Below are 18,663 nucleotides of genomic sequence, written 5' to 3'. Positions count from 1 at the left end.
CCTGGCTCTTTAAGTCATTCCTACCACCCCCCTACACACACCCACTCGTAAAAGACGCTCTTCAGCCCCTCACACTCCTGGCTTCACTGTGATCCTCTTTTCCTTTGCTGTCCTCCCAGCTCCAGCCATGGCCCCTTGATCCCTAGATGTGACCTCCATCTTGCCTCTCGTTCCTCCAGATTTTAAGCCCTTCTGAAATCTTGAGGCTTTTTGGACCTTGGCTACCTCCTTCTAGAATGTTCTGGCTTTGCCCACCCCCAGAAGCTTAAATGTCTCTGTTCTCAGATGAGAACTCCCTCCGACACTCTGAGCTCTGAAGAATCCAACATGTAGGGGTGGGCAGGGTTCAGACAAGGAGTGAGTGAGAACTGGGGGAGGAAGAGCTTGGAGATGCAGCAGGAGCTGGAGGGAGAGGTGGGTGGAGACAGAATTGTTGTTTTAAGGTAGGAGACATACATAGGAGCGCATGTATTTGCTGAGGAGAAAGAGCCAGTAGAGAATAAAAAGCTAAAGGTACAGGAAGAAGAAGGGATGACTGCAGAAGGAAGGTCCTGGAAGAGACAGCACTGTTGGGCTCCTGAGAATGGGAGGAGGGATCAGGAAGAAAGGAAGGAGGTGAGAACTAAGGGTCCACTGAGTGGGGGGTGGCAGTCTGGCAGAGGAGAAGGAAGGGAGCCTGATGTTTGCTGCGGCTGCAGAGGTTTCAGCAGCAGGAAGTGTGGTTGAAGTTTGGAATCTGCTGAGGGCCCCAAGGAGGCTGGTCAGCAACTCAGAGTGGCTCCTGGGCAGCCTGAAAGGGGTCAGGGGCTGAGCTAGGGACAAGGCATGTGTGGTGATACTACTCCACGTAGCAGTGCAGTTTTCAGGGTGGGCAGATCTAAAGAACGTGCAGGCAGGGAGTTGATGGTGGAGCAAGGAGCCCCGGTGAAGCCCGGAGAGGCTGATGGACTGGGAGAAAAGGAACTGGTCCAGGGTCTGGAGGTAGGGGTAAGCTGGGGGAACTCAAGGTGTGACCCTCTGTTTTGTCCTGAGGAGAGTGAACGCCCCCACCCCAGCAGTGTGGAACACAGGAGGAAACAAGGATGACTTTGGGGAAAGCTGTGGTGCGCCTGCATGTCACTGCTCTCGTCCCCAGTGCCCAAAGACCTAATGATGTTGAGGGCTGCTTTCTCCCAGGGCCGCCTGCATTTCTACTTCATCAGCCACCTCCTCCTTGGTGGTCAGAATCCGGCTGACCAGGCAGTCTACTTAAGCTGGTTTCATCTTACCCTCAGCACCAGGGTGTTCAATAAATACTCGCGGGTGGTGAAGGAAGAGGGTCCCTGGAGCCTGGAAACTTCAGCTTTCAGTGGAGCAAAAACAGCCCTCAGCCTCCATCTTCCTCCTAACAGGGCTCTGGGAGTGGCTGCAGAGCATGCTCAGATCACATGCTGGAGACCCTGGATAGAAGCTGGGATGGCAGTCCACTCTTCCCAAGGGCTCCTTGGAGTTAGCCCAGAGGGCCATAGTCCCCAGACAGACTTTCCCGCAAGAACCTCCTCTTCCCATTGGCCCCATTTCAGGAGGTTTGCTCTAGTCTTTACTTTTATATTTCATAGTTAAGCTCAACTTTGCCTTAAATTTACAGCATGCATCCCTTGAAGTCTTGGTCAATGGTGTGGGGGGTCGGGGGGGCTTGCATCACACAAATGTTGGTGGGGCTCTTGCTTTGTGTTTAACAAGTCAGTAGACTAACAGGGTGACAACCCACGTGCAACAATATGCTGTCCTTCCTGGGGTCAGTCTGGGCGCTGAGCCCAGTGGGGCAGCCACCAGCAAGGCAGAACAAGGCCGCCAGCAAGCTCCTCCAACACCACCACCACAGGGAGCCCTAAAGCCCACAGTGAATACAGCACAGCTGTAAAAAAGAATTAGAAGCTCTTTCTGATCCAATTTGGAGCAACTGCCAAAACATACCTTGATGTGAAAAGGAGGCGGGGAGAACATGCGTATAAGCACAGACAAGAAATGGTGACAAGCTAGGTGGCTCAGGGCAGGGGTAGGGCACATTTACAATATGTACTCCTTGGTGCCTTCTGAATTGTTCTATTTGAATGCCTTATCTATTTAGGAACCCCCCCCCAAATTTCTAAATAAATGAATAAATAACACCCACCCGGATGATGAACCCTCCTTCCAGCACAGCTCTCATCAGGAGGGACTACCCTAGTTGGTGTGTCTGTTTGATAGCGAGGTGATACTGCTCCATTACATTCACTCCTGGCATTGAAGAAGCACTTACCCAGGGCCCTGGAGCAACAGACAGACCCTGTGAGAGACAGTGATTCCTGAAATCACAGTTTCATGTGGCTAACAGATGAACGACATCATAAATGTAGGATGTGACCAAGGTAGTTTCAAACCAGTTGGGAAAAGATGGATTAAAACAAAAAAATTGGTGTTGGGTCCACTAGCTCTTTGGGGTGGAAAAAATCAAGTTAGATCCCTGTCTCATACCTATAAAAAATAGATCCCAGGTGGGATTAAGAGCCAATTGAAACAAAGTTGTATCAGTGCTGAAAGAAGCAGAACACAATATTTTCATGGTCTTACAGTGGGGAAGGCCTTCCTTTTCAGGACAGAAAGATTCAACTACAATCAACTCTCTACATTATCTCTGTATTTATTCTCTGTAAATCTAAATCTATTCTAAAACAAAAAGTTTATTGGAAAAGTAAAAAAAAATTCAGTTTATGGGAAGATATCATACACAAAGGTTGAAATAAGAACAATTTACAGCCTTAGGAGAAAATATACTCTGAAACATACCTAATAAGCAATTTGTAAATCAATATAATTAATAAGAAAATAAATTATCCCATGGAAAAATGGGCAAGGAATATCGAGAGATAATTTACCATAAGAGAAATGCAAAAGGTCAATAAACATGAAAAGATTCTCAATTTCACTGGCAATCAGGGAAAGGAAAATCAGAACCACAGGATGACATTTTTCACTTACCAGACTGACCAAAACTTAAAAACAAAACTGAGAATACACAGTGTTAATGAGAATGTGGAGAAACAGGCATTTTCATGTCCACTTGGTCATATTATTAATCAGTACAACTATTTTTTGGAGGCCAAATTTTAATGTATATACTTTACCAATGCAATTTTACTTCAAACAATTTATCCTACAGAAATAGTTGCAAAGATGCACAAAGCTTGTATAGTGGATGAAGATCCAGAATAGGGGACTGTTGTGCACATCCTAGGGAATACTATGCAGCTATGAAAAAGAACAAGGTTCATCAAATATATACACACGCACATATATAAAAATATATACATACCTATATATATGTGTATTTATGTGTGTGTGTATATCTCTCTCTCTCTCACACATACACACACATATATATACAAGAGTGAGAAGAACAAATACAAATAATGTGGCCTTGTTGGAGTAAATGGGACATTGGGCTGGATGACACAGGGCCTTGGAGGCTAGCTAAGGTGTTTGGACTTGGCTGTGCAAGTGATGGGGAACAAGGCAAGACAGAGACACGATAACCACAAGCATCTACAGAGCAGACAGACTTTGAGGGAGGAAGCAGAGGGAGAAGGCACTGCCACCATCCAGGTGAGAGATGGTGAAATGAAAACAGGAGGGGTGGGAAGGAGGTAGCTGATTTAAAGTGACCCAGGCAAGGAACCTGCTTTCACGGAGCTGACGTGGAGAGGCAACCATAAACAAGGATTGAGGATTTAGAAGGCAGAATGGACAGGACTTAGTAATGAAGTGGGATAATGAGGTGGGGATGGGAGAAGCCTCTAGGATTGCAGTTTCTGTCTTGTGCAATGGAGCGGATTAGCTGTATGGGGTTGAGCAGGGAACCTGGGCAGAGATCAACCTCTTCAAAAAGAAGTCCCAGGTGTCTGGCTTAATGGAGGTGACACCCCTGAGGACTGCTCCAGTGCTCACACCCAAAGGCCTCAGACACAGCTTCCAGCAGCCCAGTTCTTTCAAACATAGAGCAACAACTTCCCTTTCAGGACTGTGGAAAGGCCTGCTCTCTTTCAATCAGATTCATAGGAAAGAGACTGAGCTTCCCATCTCAAGACTGAAGCTGAGCTCAGGATGACTGCCCTGGCTGGATGCTGGGGATGTGAGTCTGGATGAAATCCCCAGCCTGCTCCTGGAAGCCCGCCTTGGGGAGGGAGCTGCTGGGGCATGGCCACGGTGAAGGGCTACCAGGGTGTGCCTGCCAAGGCTGGGGTCTTCCTGAAGGGGCCCAGGACAGCCCTGCTGGGAAGGTGGGAAGGGGTGTCACCCCAGGCGGGAGGAGCTGCAAATGGATGGGCTGGAGAGGAGGGGAGATGGGGGTGGTCTGCTCAGGGAAGGGCAAGAATTCCCTGCAGCTGTGGCCAATGTGGGGGAAGGACGGAGAGAGGAGAGACAGGCCATCCAGCGGACGAGTCTCATCTCCCTGACTGAGTTTGTTCACCTTGGTCACTCATTTGAAAAGAATTTATAAAGCACCAATAGCGTGCCAGGCGCTGTTCTAGATGCGGGGTGATAGGGCAGTGACCCCAGTAAGGACCTGCTCTCCTGGAGATAACATGGAGAAGAGGCAGCCATAAACAAGGAACAAAGAGTCAGATAATTTCTGGCAGACATCAACGCTGTGCAGAAGAGTTTGGGAGGGGATTCAAGGAGAGGACATACTGCAGCTGAAGTCTGAATGAAAGAAGGAGCCCCTAACCAAGGACTGCGGTGGGGGGAGCAGCAAAGGAGGAGGGCAGAGGCTGCCATCTGAAACTAATTGTTCAAGGCAATTGTTTTGCTATTAAGACCATGTTAAGAAAATTAGGTTTTTTTCTGTTTATAATGAACTCATTAGTGAGTTGTATTTTTAGTTCTTTCTCCTGGGTTTTAGACGTTGAGCGGGTGGGGGAGGTTTGTAGAGACTGATGGGGAGGATTCTGGATCCCCACACCCCACCCTGTCACAGGGCGGGGATGAGTGTCAGAGGGAGGAGGCAGAGGGGGGAGGAGCACTCACCTGCCCCGGGGGGTCACGTCCAGGAAGAACTGCACGAGGGCCAGCAGGTTGTGGTGGTGATCCGACACCCAGCTCAGGGCACAGCACAGCTGCCGGAGCTGTAGGGACAGGGAGCAGAGAGGTGGGCTGTGGGAGGGGCTGCCCTCCATCCTGACCCCTCTACCAGCCCATTCAGGGGTACAGCCCAGAGAGGAAGAGGGTGGATCATGGAGGCCAGGGACCAAAGGGAGCAGTCCCCAGTATTCCGATGACCTCCAGGCAGTGCTGTCCCCATCCAGGGTGCTCTAGGGGCAGCTTCACCCTGGGGACAAGGCCATGTGAGGAGTGCTAGGACCTCATTCCTCCTCCGCGCATGAGTCCAGGGGCTTTGGCTTTGGCTCAGGGGTTGCGGTACCTTCCCCGGCCACTCCTGGATGTTCTCGAGGAGCAGAAGCAAGAGCTGCTGGAGATCGGTCTTGGGCAGCAGGCGGAGCCCCATGTCCAGGCCGGCTCGGCACAGCAGCTCAATCAGGACCAGGAGGTTCGCATCGGTGTAGGCCCCTGGCTGGGCTAGGGCACACAGCGTCAGGAACTGGAGAGCAGAGAGAGCACTAGGACAGGGTGGCCTTGCTGGGAGATGGGTCAGGGCAGGAGGAAATGGCACTGGGAGCCCCCTCGGCCATGCTTGGGAGGAGCTGAGAAGAACAAGCAGTGAGGCCTGGAGTTGAGGCCCCATGGGGTCCTTGGGTGGCAGGCGCAGGCAGGGAGAGTGCGAGTGTTCCTAGCATCAGTCCTGGCAGCCAGCATGGTGCCTGTCGTGGTGCTGAGCCCACTGTAGGTGCTCAGCAGTACTCATGGAGTTAAAGTGCTGAAAGGTCTGGATTGTGAGCAGAAAGACGGGTGTCTGACTCACCTTATAGATGTAGCTCAGGCTAATGTCCAGGGCAGTCTCCTGCGGGGTGTCCTGCTGCTCACTCCCACTCAGGCTCACCTCTCTTTTAAGCTCTCTAAGGTAAGATAAAACCAAAGGAAAAGAAACAGAAGGAGGTGGGCACAAGAGGAGAACTTAGGCACAGAGGGAGGCCCACACTTGCTCAAGAACAGAAAGCCCATGGATGACCCATTCAGCCTGGGACATGGATACCCTGTGTGTGTTGGTCATCTGCTGCTGCGTAACAAACGACCCCAAAGTGTAAAGGCTTAAGAACAACAAATATTTATTATCTCCTGCAGTTTCGGAGGGTCAATAATCCAGAAGCAGCTAAGCCAGGTGGTTCTGGCTTGGGGTCTCTAGGGAGGTTGCCTCCAGGATGTTGTGGGGAAGGCTGCTGTCATCTCAGGTTTGACTGGGCTGAAGGAGCTGCTTCCAAGCTCCCTCAGGTGGTCGTCAGCAGGCCTCAGTTCCTTGCCATGTGGGCCTCTCCACAGGGTTCCTCCACATGGCAGCTGGCTTCCCCTAAAGTGAGCAATTCGAGAGAGAATGCACAACGCAGAAGCCACAGCCTTTTATACGCTAATCTTGGAAGTGACATCCCATCACCTCTGCTGATTTCTACTGGCTACACAGGCCAGTGTGACAGGGTGTGGGAGAGCATTACACAGGGGATGAACACCAGAGACGGGATCACTGGGGGCCTCTTGGGGCTGGCTCCCTCATGCTGCGATTCTGGTCAGGCATCCAGCTTTAGTTTTCTGGGATGTGGAAACCAGGAAAACATACTCCATTGCCCCAAAAGAGTCTTCCTCAAAAGAGTTCTTTGTCCAAACAGACATGGTGACTCTTTGCAAGCACTGAAAATTGCACTATGTTGTAACTCACACTGGAGTTAGTTTCCAACGTCGGCAAGGTGAAAAATCAGAGTAAAAAGACCCTTGAGAACTCCTCCAAAGGTGTGACACCAACATGCTGTCCAGCGAGAAGCCCAGCACGGCAACTTTTCCTAGTGAGGAAGCCAATCTGGTGGAGCCCAGATCAAGTTAGAGGCCAGGGTCATTAAAAAAACCTTCTTTAAAGATGAGGGCCACACTCACGGAAACAAGACCCTTACAGGGAGAGAGGCATTAGTGGACAGCAGCTACACCACCCTTTGCACAAGTTCCCAGGCACACGCTCATGGATAAAAAACTGAGGAGGACCAACCTCACTAAACGATTCTCTCTCCCTGGCCAAACGTACACTGTTGATTTCATGTGAGTGAGGAGAGCTTATGACAAGGCTCTCTTTGCTGTCTCATCCACTTATCCACTCTTATCAACTAGCCTGGAGCTCCTGATAACAGTGGGCTCTCTACAAACGAAGACACTGATGATGACAAGAACACTGTCGACAGCAACAGCCTCAGGTGGAGGTACAGGGGCTGCCACCAAGGGAAGAGCGCTGCGCGTGAAAGTGAAGTCTCTGCTCGTCTTTACTTGCTGCCACTGGCGCTGCCTCTCAGAGGGGAAGGAGCAGAAATCCATCTCTAGGCACTGGGAAGTTGGTGCCAACAAACCAAAGTTGTAGGGGCTAGGACAGGGTTCGGCCATTCTTCCAGACTTTAGCATTTATTAGGCCAGGGAATGAGTGAGGCAGGTGTTCGCACACCTGGGCGCACGCCGGGCCTGTGTCAGCATGTGGGGGGAGTTCAGGTTAGTGCCAGCCTGTGAGCCTGCACTGGGCATGCAAGCAGGGGTGGGAATGCTCGCAGATTTCCCAAAGGGTGGGGGCAGTCAGAGTCGACTTCGTGACTCTGCTGAAGAGGAACGGGCTTTCACACAGTTTGGAGCTGCCAAAGGGAGGAGGAGTGTAGAAACTGCGAGCTGATGATGTGTCTTCTCAGAGCTGGGGAGGGAAGTGTGGCTGTAACCAGCATCCTCTCCTCAGAAAGGAATGCCAACCTTCCCAAGCGGAGACGGGGGACAGTCTCCTGGTGGGTGCCGCCTCTGCCTGGGAACAGCAGACAACATAACGAGGTCCTGTATCCCCTGCCTTTCTGAGGAACCACTTGATTGAAACATCGGGTCTGTTACTGCTGTTCTGGGATGCAGCATCAGCTGATCCCCAGGTCTCTACCACCGCTCCAGCAGGAGGCCACGGAGCCCAGGAATTCACAGTCTAATAACCCCCCTCCCCTCCTGGACTCTGCAGGTTAAGGGCGAGTTGCCGGTCCCACCACTGGCCTCTGAGCAAAGCAGCTGCATTGTCCCACCATGCCCCTCAGCCCCGCCCCCTGGGTTAAGACTTGCAGCCTGTGGCCAGGATCCAGGAGCCAGAGTTTGGGTTACAATGACACTGTTCTACACTACTAAGTAATCTTAAGAGGGGCACTCCTTGACCTCTACCTCAGTTTTGATGTTTGTTTTACCCAAGGGTTGAAGAAAACAATGAAGTTCCTATCTGTTCAGTGCTCTGACACCCTCAGCAGGAAGATGGAGAGGGAAGGGTCTGAACATGGCTGCCACCGTAACCAAGAGCCCTTCCGAAGATGCCCAGCAGTCAAGGGCCCCGCCACGCAGGCTGTGAGCAAGGTGCTCTGCCCCAGGCCTGTGCTGCTAAACCAAACGGACTGTAATCTCGGCTCCACAGCCGAGGTCAATGCAGTGGAGAAGAATCAGTGCTGAGCTAACGAAAGGGAGAGAGAAGCAAATTTTACCTGGACTGAATTACTGTCCCAAGTCTCCCAGTTACCAACTGCCCCCACACCTGACAGGATGCCCTTTCAATGGATTAACTGCCATCTATTTACCCAGTTTGCCTCTGCCCCAGGCAACTCTTTCAGAGAACCCAGTCGATGAAGGCTTCCGGCACCAGGAAAGAGCAGCAGGCTGCTGGTCTTTAGCAGCCAGTCCTGAGTATCTGACCAGGGTTCTTCAGCTGGGCTTCCTAATCAGGGAGCAGCCTTCGAACACCAGCCACTGTGACTTAAGGCCCTGCCCTGTCTTCCCAAGTGAGACTGGGGCACCTGATGAAGTGTCTGTAAAGCCATGTGGCACAAGCCCTCTCTGAGGATGCTGAAACTCTTGCTCCCATTTCCCATTCAATGTTCATGCTCTGATCCCTCCTCTTCTGCCCAGCCCTCTGGATTTCTCCTTCCCCAGCCTCATCACTCAGCAGAGTGCTACTCTACTTGCAACAAAGCAGACATCAGACGATCTGCAAGGTCCAGCAGCAGAAGGGCTGTCTCTTTATGAAAGGAAATCTTGAAGCATTCAATGAGATGGCGATGGGTTTTTAAGGAAATCTGAGATTAGGAACAAATGGTGAAAGACCTGTCTTTCTCATAGTTATTAGAAAGACAGCCAAGGGGCTGGCCCCGTGGCCCAGTGGTTAAGTTCGCGCGCTCCGCTGCAGGCGGCCCAGTGTTTCGTTGGTTCGAATCCTGGGCGCAGACATGGCACTGCTCATCAAACCACGCTGAGGCAGCGTCCCACATGCCACAACTAGAAGGACCCACAACGAAGAAGATACAACTATGTACCGGGGGGCTTTGGGGAGAAAAAGGAAAAAATAAAATCTAAAAAAAAAAAAAAAGAAAGAAAGACAGCCAAGTCATGGGGCCATGTGCAGAGATACCTCAGGTCCTCATTTCAGCTTTGGCATTTACCAGGCTCTGTGGGTGTCCCAGAGGAGCCCAGAGTACCTGTTCTTCCAAGGAAGCCCTAGATGGGGACATCCCTGGAAGTCAACAGAGAAGTGCCTGAAATGGAACCAACTGGCATGGAAAGAGCCTCTGAGCTTGGTCAGGAACAGGATGAAGACGACAGTGGGGAGAAGGCAGCTTGCCCTGAAGTTTCCCTTGTGGCCCATGTATCCGTGAAAGACGCCACAACCCTAAGAGGAGGAGATGCCGGAACCTTTTTGGTGTTTCCTGAATACTCTGGAAGAGTCGTCTTCCAACTCCATGATTCCCAGAGCTTCCCCAATCACAGCAGCCAGCCAGCAACTCAGGAAACCCACCAGAGCATCTTTGCCACTCCCTTCCCCAGGGAGGTCATGGGAGAGGTCTCCAGAATGTGTGTGCTTCTCAAAAGCAGGTTGTGTTCAGGCAGAAAAATGTCCCCAGGCTGAGTGGCTTGGCAGGTGGTCCCAGGCTGCTGTCTCAGAGTCACAACAGGGAAATCACCCCTTCGGCCTGGCTAGTTCTGAGTCATCTGTTGGGAAACACTGCCAACAGCCAGCTCAAGGTGTGGGGCCCAAGGAAAGAGGCAGGGGTGTCAAGTAGCACATCTGGGACACCAGTGAGTGGCTCCGGCAGCACTCTGGGCCTTCCTCCCACACAGAGCTGACCGCACCTGTAAAGCTGGACGTCTGCATGGGGGTGGGGGGGTGGTCTGTGTTCCCAAGTGTCTGAGATGTCATGTGTTAATGGCCACAGTTCTAACACCACCTGCAGAGAGGGTGGATTTGTCCTGAAGCATAAGAGCCAGGAAGCAGCAAATCCTGGGTGAAGGGAGAGGGAGGGAGGGCAGGGGCAAAGTGGCTCTTTGCAGAGCACAGAGTAAACCTGGTGGTTATAAGCCTCTGGTACCCCCTCCCAATTTCCAAGTGGACACCGGTGCTCCTCAGAACAGTCAGAAGTGGCTCCTCTGAACCCTGCAGGCCTCCAGAGCTGCCTCCTGACGTGCATTTGTTTTTCTGAGTGGAATTCTTTCTTCGACTCATCCTGGAAGGTAGTATGACTGAAGCTCTGTGTTGCTGAGGAAGCAAGTGGCTTATTACACCAGTTATGGAGCTCTGAGGGGAGGGAGAGGGGCAGGGGTGCGGCAGGCTGGCACATGCATGGGGTATTTATAGCAGAAGGATGGTTTGGTTTGGCAGACAATTACTAAACACAGTCGTGGAACAGGTTCTTAAGAAAGCTCCGGCCTTCTCTGGCTTTCCTTGCAGAGTAACATCTGCCCACCACTCCAAGGAAAAGAGTCCCGGCACCCCCTTGGGCCCAGGGATTGTTGGCAGGATGGGGGTGGCTCCCATCTAACAGCCGGTCCAGGGTTCTAAAAACCGTTATCTCTCAAACCAACTTCTCAAAGAATTCTCAAGAAAGAGTCTGGATGTGCTATAATGTGTAGAACAAGCTTATGATATGTAACGCTTCTGCAACCCAGATCTAGTCACCTCCACCCAACAACAGTGACTTATGATTATGTGGCTCTGTTCCTAGAGGGCAGGGACAACACGTATGCAAGTTAGCATCACTGCCCTCCCCACTCCCCAACCCAACCCAGGGTACAAAGGGGGCACCCACAAACCAAAATTGAGCATTGTGGAAATTATATGTAGAACTGTGCCTTGCTGGCCATGAGTTGATATTAGGTATTGGGCCAAAAGAGAGGCCTGGAGATAGACCAGAGAGATTGGGGACATGTCTTGGAGGAAGGACAGCGAGGGCTCTGAGGCAGGAAGGGGCGGGGCAGACATCAGCCAGAGCAGCAGGACTCTTCCGGGCCTGGGTCTTCCTGGCCCACCCAGGGTGGGGGCCTGGTAACCCACACGCCATTCCGGCTGGGATATTTATATTCACAGGTACTTGTGTGGCTGTTCTGCAAGTCCCTCAGACTCGGTGGTTCCCCAGGTGGGCTAGAGGCCCGGTTTGGTAACTTTTTACTTCAAAAAATGCAGATAATTTTATATAATATTCAGAGGAAATCTTTCCTTTTTCTAACTTATAAATGTTCATTGAGCTGAGGATGCATACCATAAACAATACTAAAATCGATAGCTTTGTGCAATGAATGGCCAGTTGTATTACATTTATAGAATGGGAAATACTTTAATATTTCCTAGCATGAATATGTGTTTAGAAGAATCTCTCTCTTTTGGGTAACATTTTGTTTTGTTTTTCAACATTTTTACGGAGGTCTAATTGGTATGGAAAAACCTGCACATATCTAATGTATTCAATTTGATGGGTTTGAAGTGAGCTCATTAACTGTTGAACAAATGAGAAGGGGCAGTGAGGAGGGCGAACTACTCACCTCCCTCTGTGCTGGAAGGGCCCCTGGGGGTACAGAGCAGGGCTGTGAGCTCCCAGGCTGTGAAACACCTCCTTGACCTCTTGCAGCGAGGGGCACCACAAGTGCACGTCTTCATCTGTCAGGCCAAGGGAGGGCAGAGGGTCAGAGTAGCAGAGGAGGGCAGGCGCACTCCCCACAGGAGGGGCTGGGCATGCTGACCCCTGGCTCGAGGAGCCCCATTTCTGCCTTCTCTGGCACTGGGGGTGCGATCTGGAGACATGAAGCAACCAGTGTTTTTTAGACACTCGCTGGAGCTTTGGGAACCTGGATGTTCATTCTCTGGTCTTCAAGCTATGGCCACCATGAAGTGCAAGGGCCGAGGGATGGCAGCACCCAGACCTTCTTCCTCAGGCAGCCTCTGGGCACTGAGCTGCCCATAGCTGAGCCACATGAAGAGTCCTGAACCAGAGGCCTCAAAACTGCACGACTCAGAAGACACTAGTCTCAGCACCCCAGGCTCTCTGCCACTACGGGCTGAGGCCAGCTCTGAGCCTACTGCTGACTTGACATCACCCTTGCTGCAACATCTGGGTGTTCCCAGGGCCATGGTCCCTGCCGGGGGCACTCCTTGCAGCCTGGGAGGTGTCTTCTCAGTAAGCTCCAGCTACGAGTACTATTATCACATGACTAGTTCAACGAAACATGAACGATAACCTGGCCACATCAACAAAGAGGAAGAACCTTACGTACTCAGGGCTTTTTCTTCTCTCAGACTCTTTAAGGACATTTTCAGAACCAGGAAAATAGGAAAAAACCCCACAATGTGGCATAGCGTTTTTCCCAAAGACGGCTGCAACAAGATCTCCCATCCCATCTGCTCTTGCGCACCGGGACCCACCCACGCCCCACTGCGGGGCAGAGTCCATGTCTCCACCCCAGCACTCCTCCACATAGCCTTATTTATTGATTTACTTGCTTCCTGTCTGTCTCTCCCCATTAGAATGTAAACTCCATGAGGGCAGGGACCACTCTCTGTTGTTCATCCCTACACACCCAGTGCCTAGAGGAGTGGCTGGTGTAAGAAGTTGAATGAATGAATGAATGAATGAATGGAGAGAATCCTAAACAAACCTGATCAAGTAGTACATGACTAAGAGGGAAATTGAAAACAAGTCACAAGATAAGCTGGCGGTGTCAAGAACACAAATGTTGAACTGACAATGGGAGAGGCATCACAATGAAGAACTTGGAAGCTGGGTTAGGGGGAGCATGAATAGTGCAGGCTTGAACCTTTGCCATCCGGGAGGCTAAGTGTTCCCTCCTAAGGGCCCACCTCAATGCATCCTACTGTGTGCATGAACCATGCCAGGTGCCAAAGATAAAAAGGTGACCCGGTGGAGACCTTGACCTCAGGGAGCTCACAGTCTGGAGGGAAAGGAGCCAGACAGATAAATAAACACAAGAGGGTGTGTTTGTGCAAAACCCAGAGCAGGTCAAAGGGGCAGAGCCTGCTCAGAGGACGGATGGGAAATTAATTGGGGGTGGGGAGACAAGGAACACAGCACAGGTGACAGGAAAGGAAGCTCACACCCAGTGAAGGGACAGAAATGACAAATGCAGAGAGGCATGAAAGAGTACGGCAAGTCCAGTGACCCAAGGCAAGAAAAAGAGCATCCCAAACTTATCAAGAAGTTTTGGCAACAGTCTGGTACGGCTGCAAAGCCAGCACACTGTGGAATGAAGGGCAGAGGGTCTCTGAATCCCGCCAAAGGACATTTCTTCCAACGGCATCGAGTGTCGTCTTCTTCGGAAATGTATACGGGTCAGGGCTCACCCAACAAGTAATTAGACTCTTGGAGGAGGAAAAACTTTCTTGTTTGTTTTTTTCCTCTCAGGCAACTTAACAAGCAAGAGAAAGGTAATGATACCCCTTGCCCGCTTCTCAAACAGGCTGGGAAAATGAAATCTGCAAAACACAATGAGACTCCACTCAGAGAGGGAACTGTTTGCCAGGGCCCTCAGGGGACTGTGCACGTACTTGCACACATGTGTGGGCGGGCCGATGAACTTTCCAGGGAGGGGAAGATGTGTGTGGAAAGAGCATCAACCTAGGGCGAGGCCCTGGGAGGCCCAGCTGGGCGGGAACATCCTGCCAGCAGTCTCAGACCCCAGAGGGTGCTGTGTGGCGGCCCCTCGCACGCCCACCTCAGCCCCCGCAGGAGCATCTGCTGCTTTAAGCCCCTTGACAGCAGCAGCGCAGATCCCACGGGCGTCAAGCCTGGAGCCTTCCACTGTCCCTTTTCCCTGCTCCTACCCAGTAATTACTCCATGCCACAGCTTGACCCAGGCTGTGTCAGGCGTAGTTTCACAGAAAGGGGCCTGGGCTGCCTCGGGGTAAATCAGGCCCGTCAGTCAACAGCCCCGGAAGTTGGTGAAGTGACGACAGCCACCCCAGAGCCCATAATTAACGCTGCCTATAAGTAGGCCATGTGCTCAGCTTTTCCTGAGCGCTGTTTGTCCCGAATGGGGGTTTTATGGAGAGCTGACACAGAAGAAAATTCAGACACGAAGCTCCATCTCCCCAACTCGGTTTCTCCACGCCCACAGCACAGTCATTTGAGGCGATTCCCCTGGGGAGCTCCAGTGCTAAGAGCCAGAGCATCTGGGCTCTGTTTAGAGGCTGCGAGTCTGAAAGCGTCCCTTTTGGTGGCTCTCCTGGGATGGAACTGATGCTTTGGGGGAAGGCAGAGGAAGAAAAGTATCAGACCTAAAATAAAAGTGACTTTTCCATCTGTGCCTCAGGAGAAGCTGTTACTTCATGTAACGTCACCGTTCTCCTGGCACCATCTGTGTGGAATGGGAAAACCACACACATCCCAAGAACCTCCTGGGCGCCTGCCATGCCTCCCTAGGCCTCCCTCACCCCTTCGTCTCACCCACCAGGTCCCACCTTGGGCCTCAGGGGTAAGATGACAGGGAGCAGGGTCCACAGGCCTCTGTTGTTGTTCACCCCCCCAACCCGCCCCCCAAACTGAGTTGCTAAGGAGCATTCTGGGGTGACTGCACTGGGAGGGGCAGCATGGCACCATCTGCCTGAGTCCTGATTCTCTGACACCATCTCAGAGACCCCACAGTGCACAGCAGGGGTAGTTCCCATCAGCTTTAAAGGAGGATGCTGGTTCCTAAAGGAAAGCAAGCAACCTGAGCCCCAACCCTAACAGGAATGTGGGGGGTCACAACATTTAGGGGAGGCTTAAAATCTTGTTGTTTTTTATCTTCCCAACTCTAATTACTTAACTTCCGTCACCACTTTTGTACTTAAACTTAAGCTTGTTTCAATATCAGCTTTAGCCTTAGTCATTTAAAATTTTTATTTGCTCAACAAACGGTAACTGAATACCAGGCGCTGTTCTAAATGTGGGGGGTGGAGGAGGGTGGCAGTGTACAAGAGAGAGGAGTCCTTGTCTCATGACGCTGATGGTTTGGTGGGGAGACAGACAAGGCACAGGAAAACAAATGCAAAATGACACCAGGTGGTATAAACGCCACAGAAGAAAGGTGGTCAGGGCACGTGGGAGGCGATGTTACAGAAGAATGAAGAGCCTGGCAGAGCCCTGAGGCCAGGGCCTTTGTTTCAGGTTCAGCAAGGAGCCCAGGGTTGGGGTGAGGACAGAGAGGTGGGAGGCAGGGAGAGGGCGGGGGTCTGCCCACCTTGCAGACTGGGGCCAGGACGAAGGGCAAAGGAAAGCCACCGTCTCGTAAGAAGGGAGTGACATTATCAAAGAGATCCACGTCTGTGGGGAAAACACAGAGAATCCTATCAAGTTCCTGTTTTAAAATCATGCAGTCCATTGCCCCGACTACAGCGTGAGCACAGACGGAGCCCAGGCGCTCCTGACACAATGCTGCCTCACCGCAGAGACTGCGCTCAGCAGGACCCCCATAAACTCTGACTCACTCCCGTCCTTGGCCTCTCCCCACTCTGGCTCCTTCTCCAGACCTGCTCTCCCCACATTCTTTCAGAATCTTCTCTTTGTTTCTTCTCTGCTATGCAACCCACCCTGATGGCCTCTTCGCTTTCCTTTTTCTTCCCACTCACCCTGAGCTGAGGCCCTCCCTTTGGTGCCCCCACAACCTCCCTGTCTGCCTTGCTGTAACCCAGCCCGCGCACACCTCCCTCCAAACCCATACACACCCATATATCCACCCACCAGACACTCATGCACACCCCCAAACCCATACACATACCCCTAAATATCTACCCACCACATACCCCGTGCACACCTCCCCACTCATACACACCCCCCCAATATCCACCCACCACACACACATGCACACACCCCCACACCCATATATCCACCTACCACACACACATGTACACCCATACACCCACCACCCATCCACACATACTCCCACAATACACACCCCACACACATACACACCACATAAACATCACATGCCACACCATTTACACATATCCCCACACACATACACACCCATGTACTCACCCCCCCCATGCACCCCACAACACACACACACTTCACCCATCCACACACATACATCCCACAACACACACACATACACACACGGAGTCTATATCAGCCCCTGACAGCCCCTCTTATTCATGAGACTGAGGGTGTGTACAGGGTAGGCGATGCCGTCCCCAGGCCACCTCTCATCTCTCTTGCCCTCTGTAACTCACACCACTGCCTGGTGTCACCTAACACTGCTGAGCATTCCAGGCCCCCAGTGTGTAGGACAGACTTGCATTGTGCCAATACTGAACCACTCGTATCCGATAGAATTAGGTTCAGCTCCAAATAACAAAAAGACCAAAAACAAAGCAAAAAACTCACCTGGGCTTAAACAAGCTAGAATTTTATTTCTCGCTGATGAAAAAGAAATCTGGAGGTGGGCAAGCCACACTGGTGCAGGGACCTGACTGATGTGTATGACCCTGGGTGCCCACCTTCTGCTCTGCCAAGAATTCTTTGCACATGCCTCTCATTCTCAAGGTCGCCTCACGGTCCAGGATGGCTGCTAGAGGCCCTGCTGTTATGTCTCAACTCCAACCAACAACTTCCTCACTTTGCCACCTAAGCATACATTCTCGAGTTGTTTTCAAGGATGCAAGGCTCCCTCAGTGTGACTCAGGAAGACAGGAGCAAACCACTCCCTCAGGTTTAAAAGGCAAGAATTTGAAACTGATTTAGACTCAACCAAAGAGCTCCCAGTAATGCCCCTGAATGTAGGGCCCACCAGGTTCTCTCTCACTTTGGATTTCTTTTTTTTTTAAAGATTGGCACCTGAGCTAACAACTGTTACTCATCTTCTTTTTTTTTTTCCTGCTATTTTCTCCCCAAATCCCCCCAGTACATAGTTGTATGTTTTAGTTGTGGGTCCTTCTAGTTGTGGCATGTGGGATGCCGCCTCAATGTGGCCTAATGAGCGGTGCCATGTCTGCGCCCAGGATCCGAACCCTGGGCTGCTGAAGCAGAGCGCGCGGACTTAACCACTTGGCCACGGGGCTGGCCCCGCACTTTGGATTTCTGAACCTGAGATTTTTAGAATATTCCTGATCTCCGAAATAAAATGAAACAGTAGACACCAAATGATGGCAAGGATGTGGAGCAACAGGAATGCTCATTCATTGTTGGTGGGAATGCAAGATGTTACAGCCATTTTGGAAGACAGTCTGGTAGTTTCTTACAAACCTAACCATACTCTCACCATACAATCCAGCAACTGCGTTCCTTGGTATTTACCCAAAAGAACTGAAGACATATGCCCACACAAAAAGCTGCACATGAATGTTTATAGCAGCTTTGTTCCTAATTGTCAAAAATTGGAAGCCACCCAAATGTCCTGCAATAGATGAATGGATAAACAAACTGTGGTATATCCAGACAATGGAATACTATTGAGCAATAAAAAGAAATACATTATTAAGCTATGAAAAGACATGGGGAAACATCTAATGCAGATTGTTAAGGGAAAGAAGCCAGTCTGAAAAGGCTACACAATGTACGATTCCAACTACAGGATATTCTGGAAAAGGCAAAGCTATAAAGACAGTAAAAATATCGGGGTTGCCAGGAGTTTGAAGGGAGAGAGGGAGGAACGAACAGGCAGAGCACAGAGGCTTTTTAGAGCAGTGAAACTATTCTGTACAGTAATGATGGACACGTCATACATTTATCAAAACCCACAGAACTGGACAACACAAAGAGTGAACCCTAATTTAAACAACGGCTTTCAGTTAATAATAATGTATCAATAATGGCTCATCAAACCTAACAAATATCCCATACTAATGCAAGATGTCACTAATAGGAAAAACCGTAGTGGGGGGAGAATATTGGAACTCTCTGTACTTCCTGATCAATTTTTCTGTAAGCCTAAAACTGCTCTAAAAAATAAGAAGAAAAACAAAGAACTCTTAAAAGAAAGACACCGAGGAGAAGGTCTGCACACAGCACCCGGGCAGCGGATCCCCGTGCTCCAAGGGATGGTGGTGGTTGCTGTATTCTGGATCAAAGACCCAGCTGAGAACCTAACGCAGCGGTTCTCAGACTTGTCTGCACATTTTGGAACCACTTATGGAGCAACTTCAAACATTATTGCCACCTGTGTCCCACCCCCAGTGACTGGTTTAACTAGTCTGGGGCGTGGCTTGGGCTTTGGAAATTTTAAAAATTCCCAAGT

The 18,663-nt window shown here is 50.9% G+C and overlaps 1 protein-coding gene across 3 annotated transcripts in view; it reads right to left on the bottom strand.

The window, feature by feature from the left end:
* Positions 1-18,663, bottom strand: part of FAM178B (family with sequence similarity 178 member B) — a 101,038-nt gene that overhangs the window by 33,453 nt on the left and 48,922 nt on the right. For all 3 annotated transcript variants that reach the window (XM_008536032.2, XM_070573541.1, XM_008536031.2), the window contains exons 9-12: positions 11,980-12,094; positions 5,939-6,032; positions 5,441-5,617; positions 5,047-5,144 (exon numbers count right to left, since the gene is read on the bottom strand). In XM_008536032.2, coding sequence (XP_008534254.1) covers positions 5,047-5,144; positions 5,441-5,617; positions 5,939-6,032; positions 11,980-12,094 — 484 coding nt within the window. The remainder of the gene's footprint in view (positions 1-5,046; positions 5,145-5,440; positions 5,618-5,938; positions 6,033-11,979; positions 12,095-18,663) is intronic.

Source organism: Equus przewalskii, chromosome 14 (genome assembly GCF_037783145.1).
Source record: "Equus przewalskii isolate Varuska chromosome 14, EquPr2, whole genome shotgun sequence".
NCBI lineage: Eukaryota > Metazoa > Chordata > Mammalia > Perissodactyla > Equidae > Equus > Equus przewalskii.
Note: the sequence above shows the minus strand (reverse complement) of the source record. Positions and strands in the feature narration are given on the sequence as shown.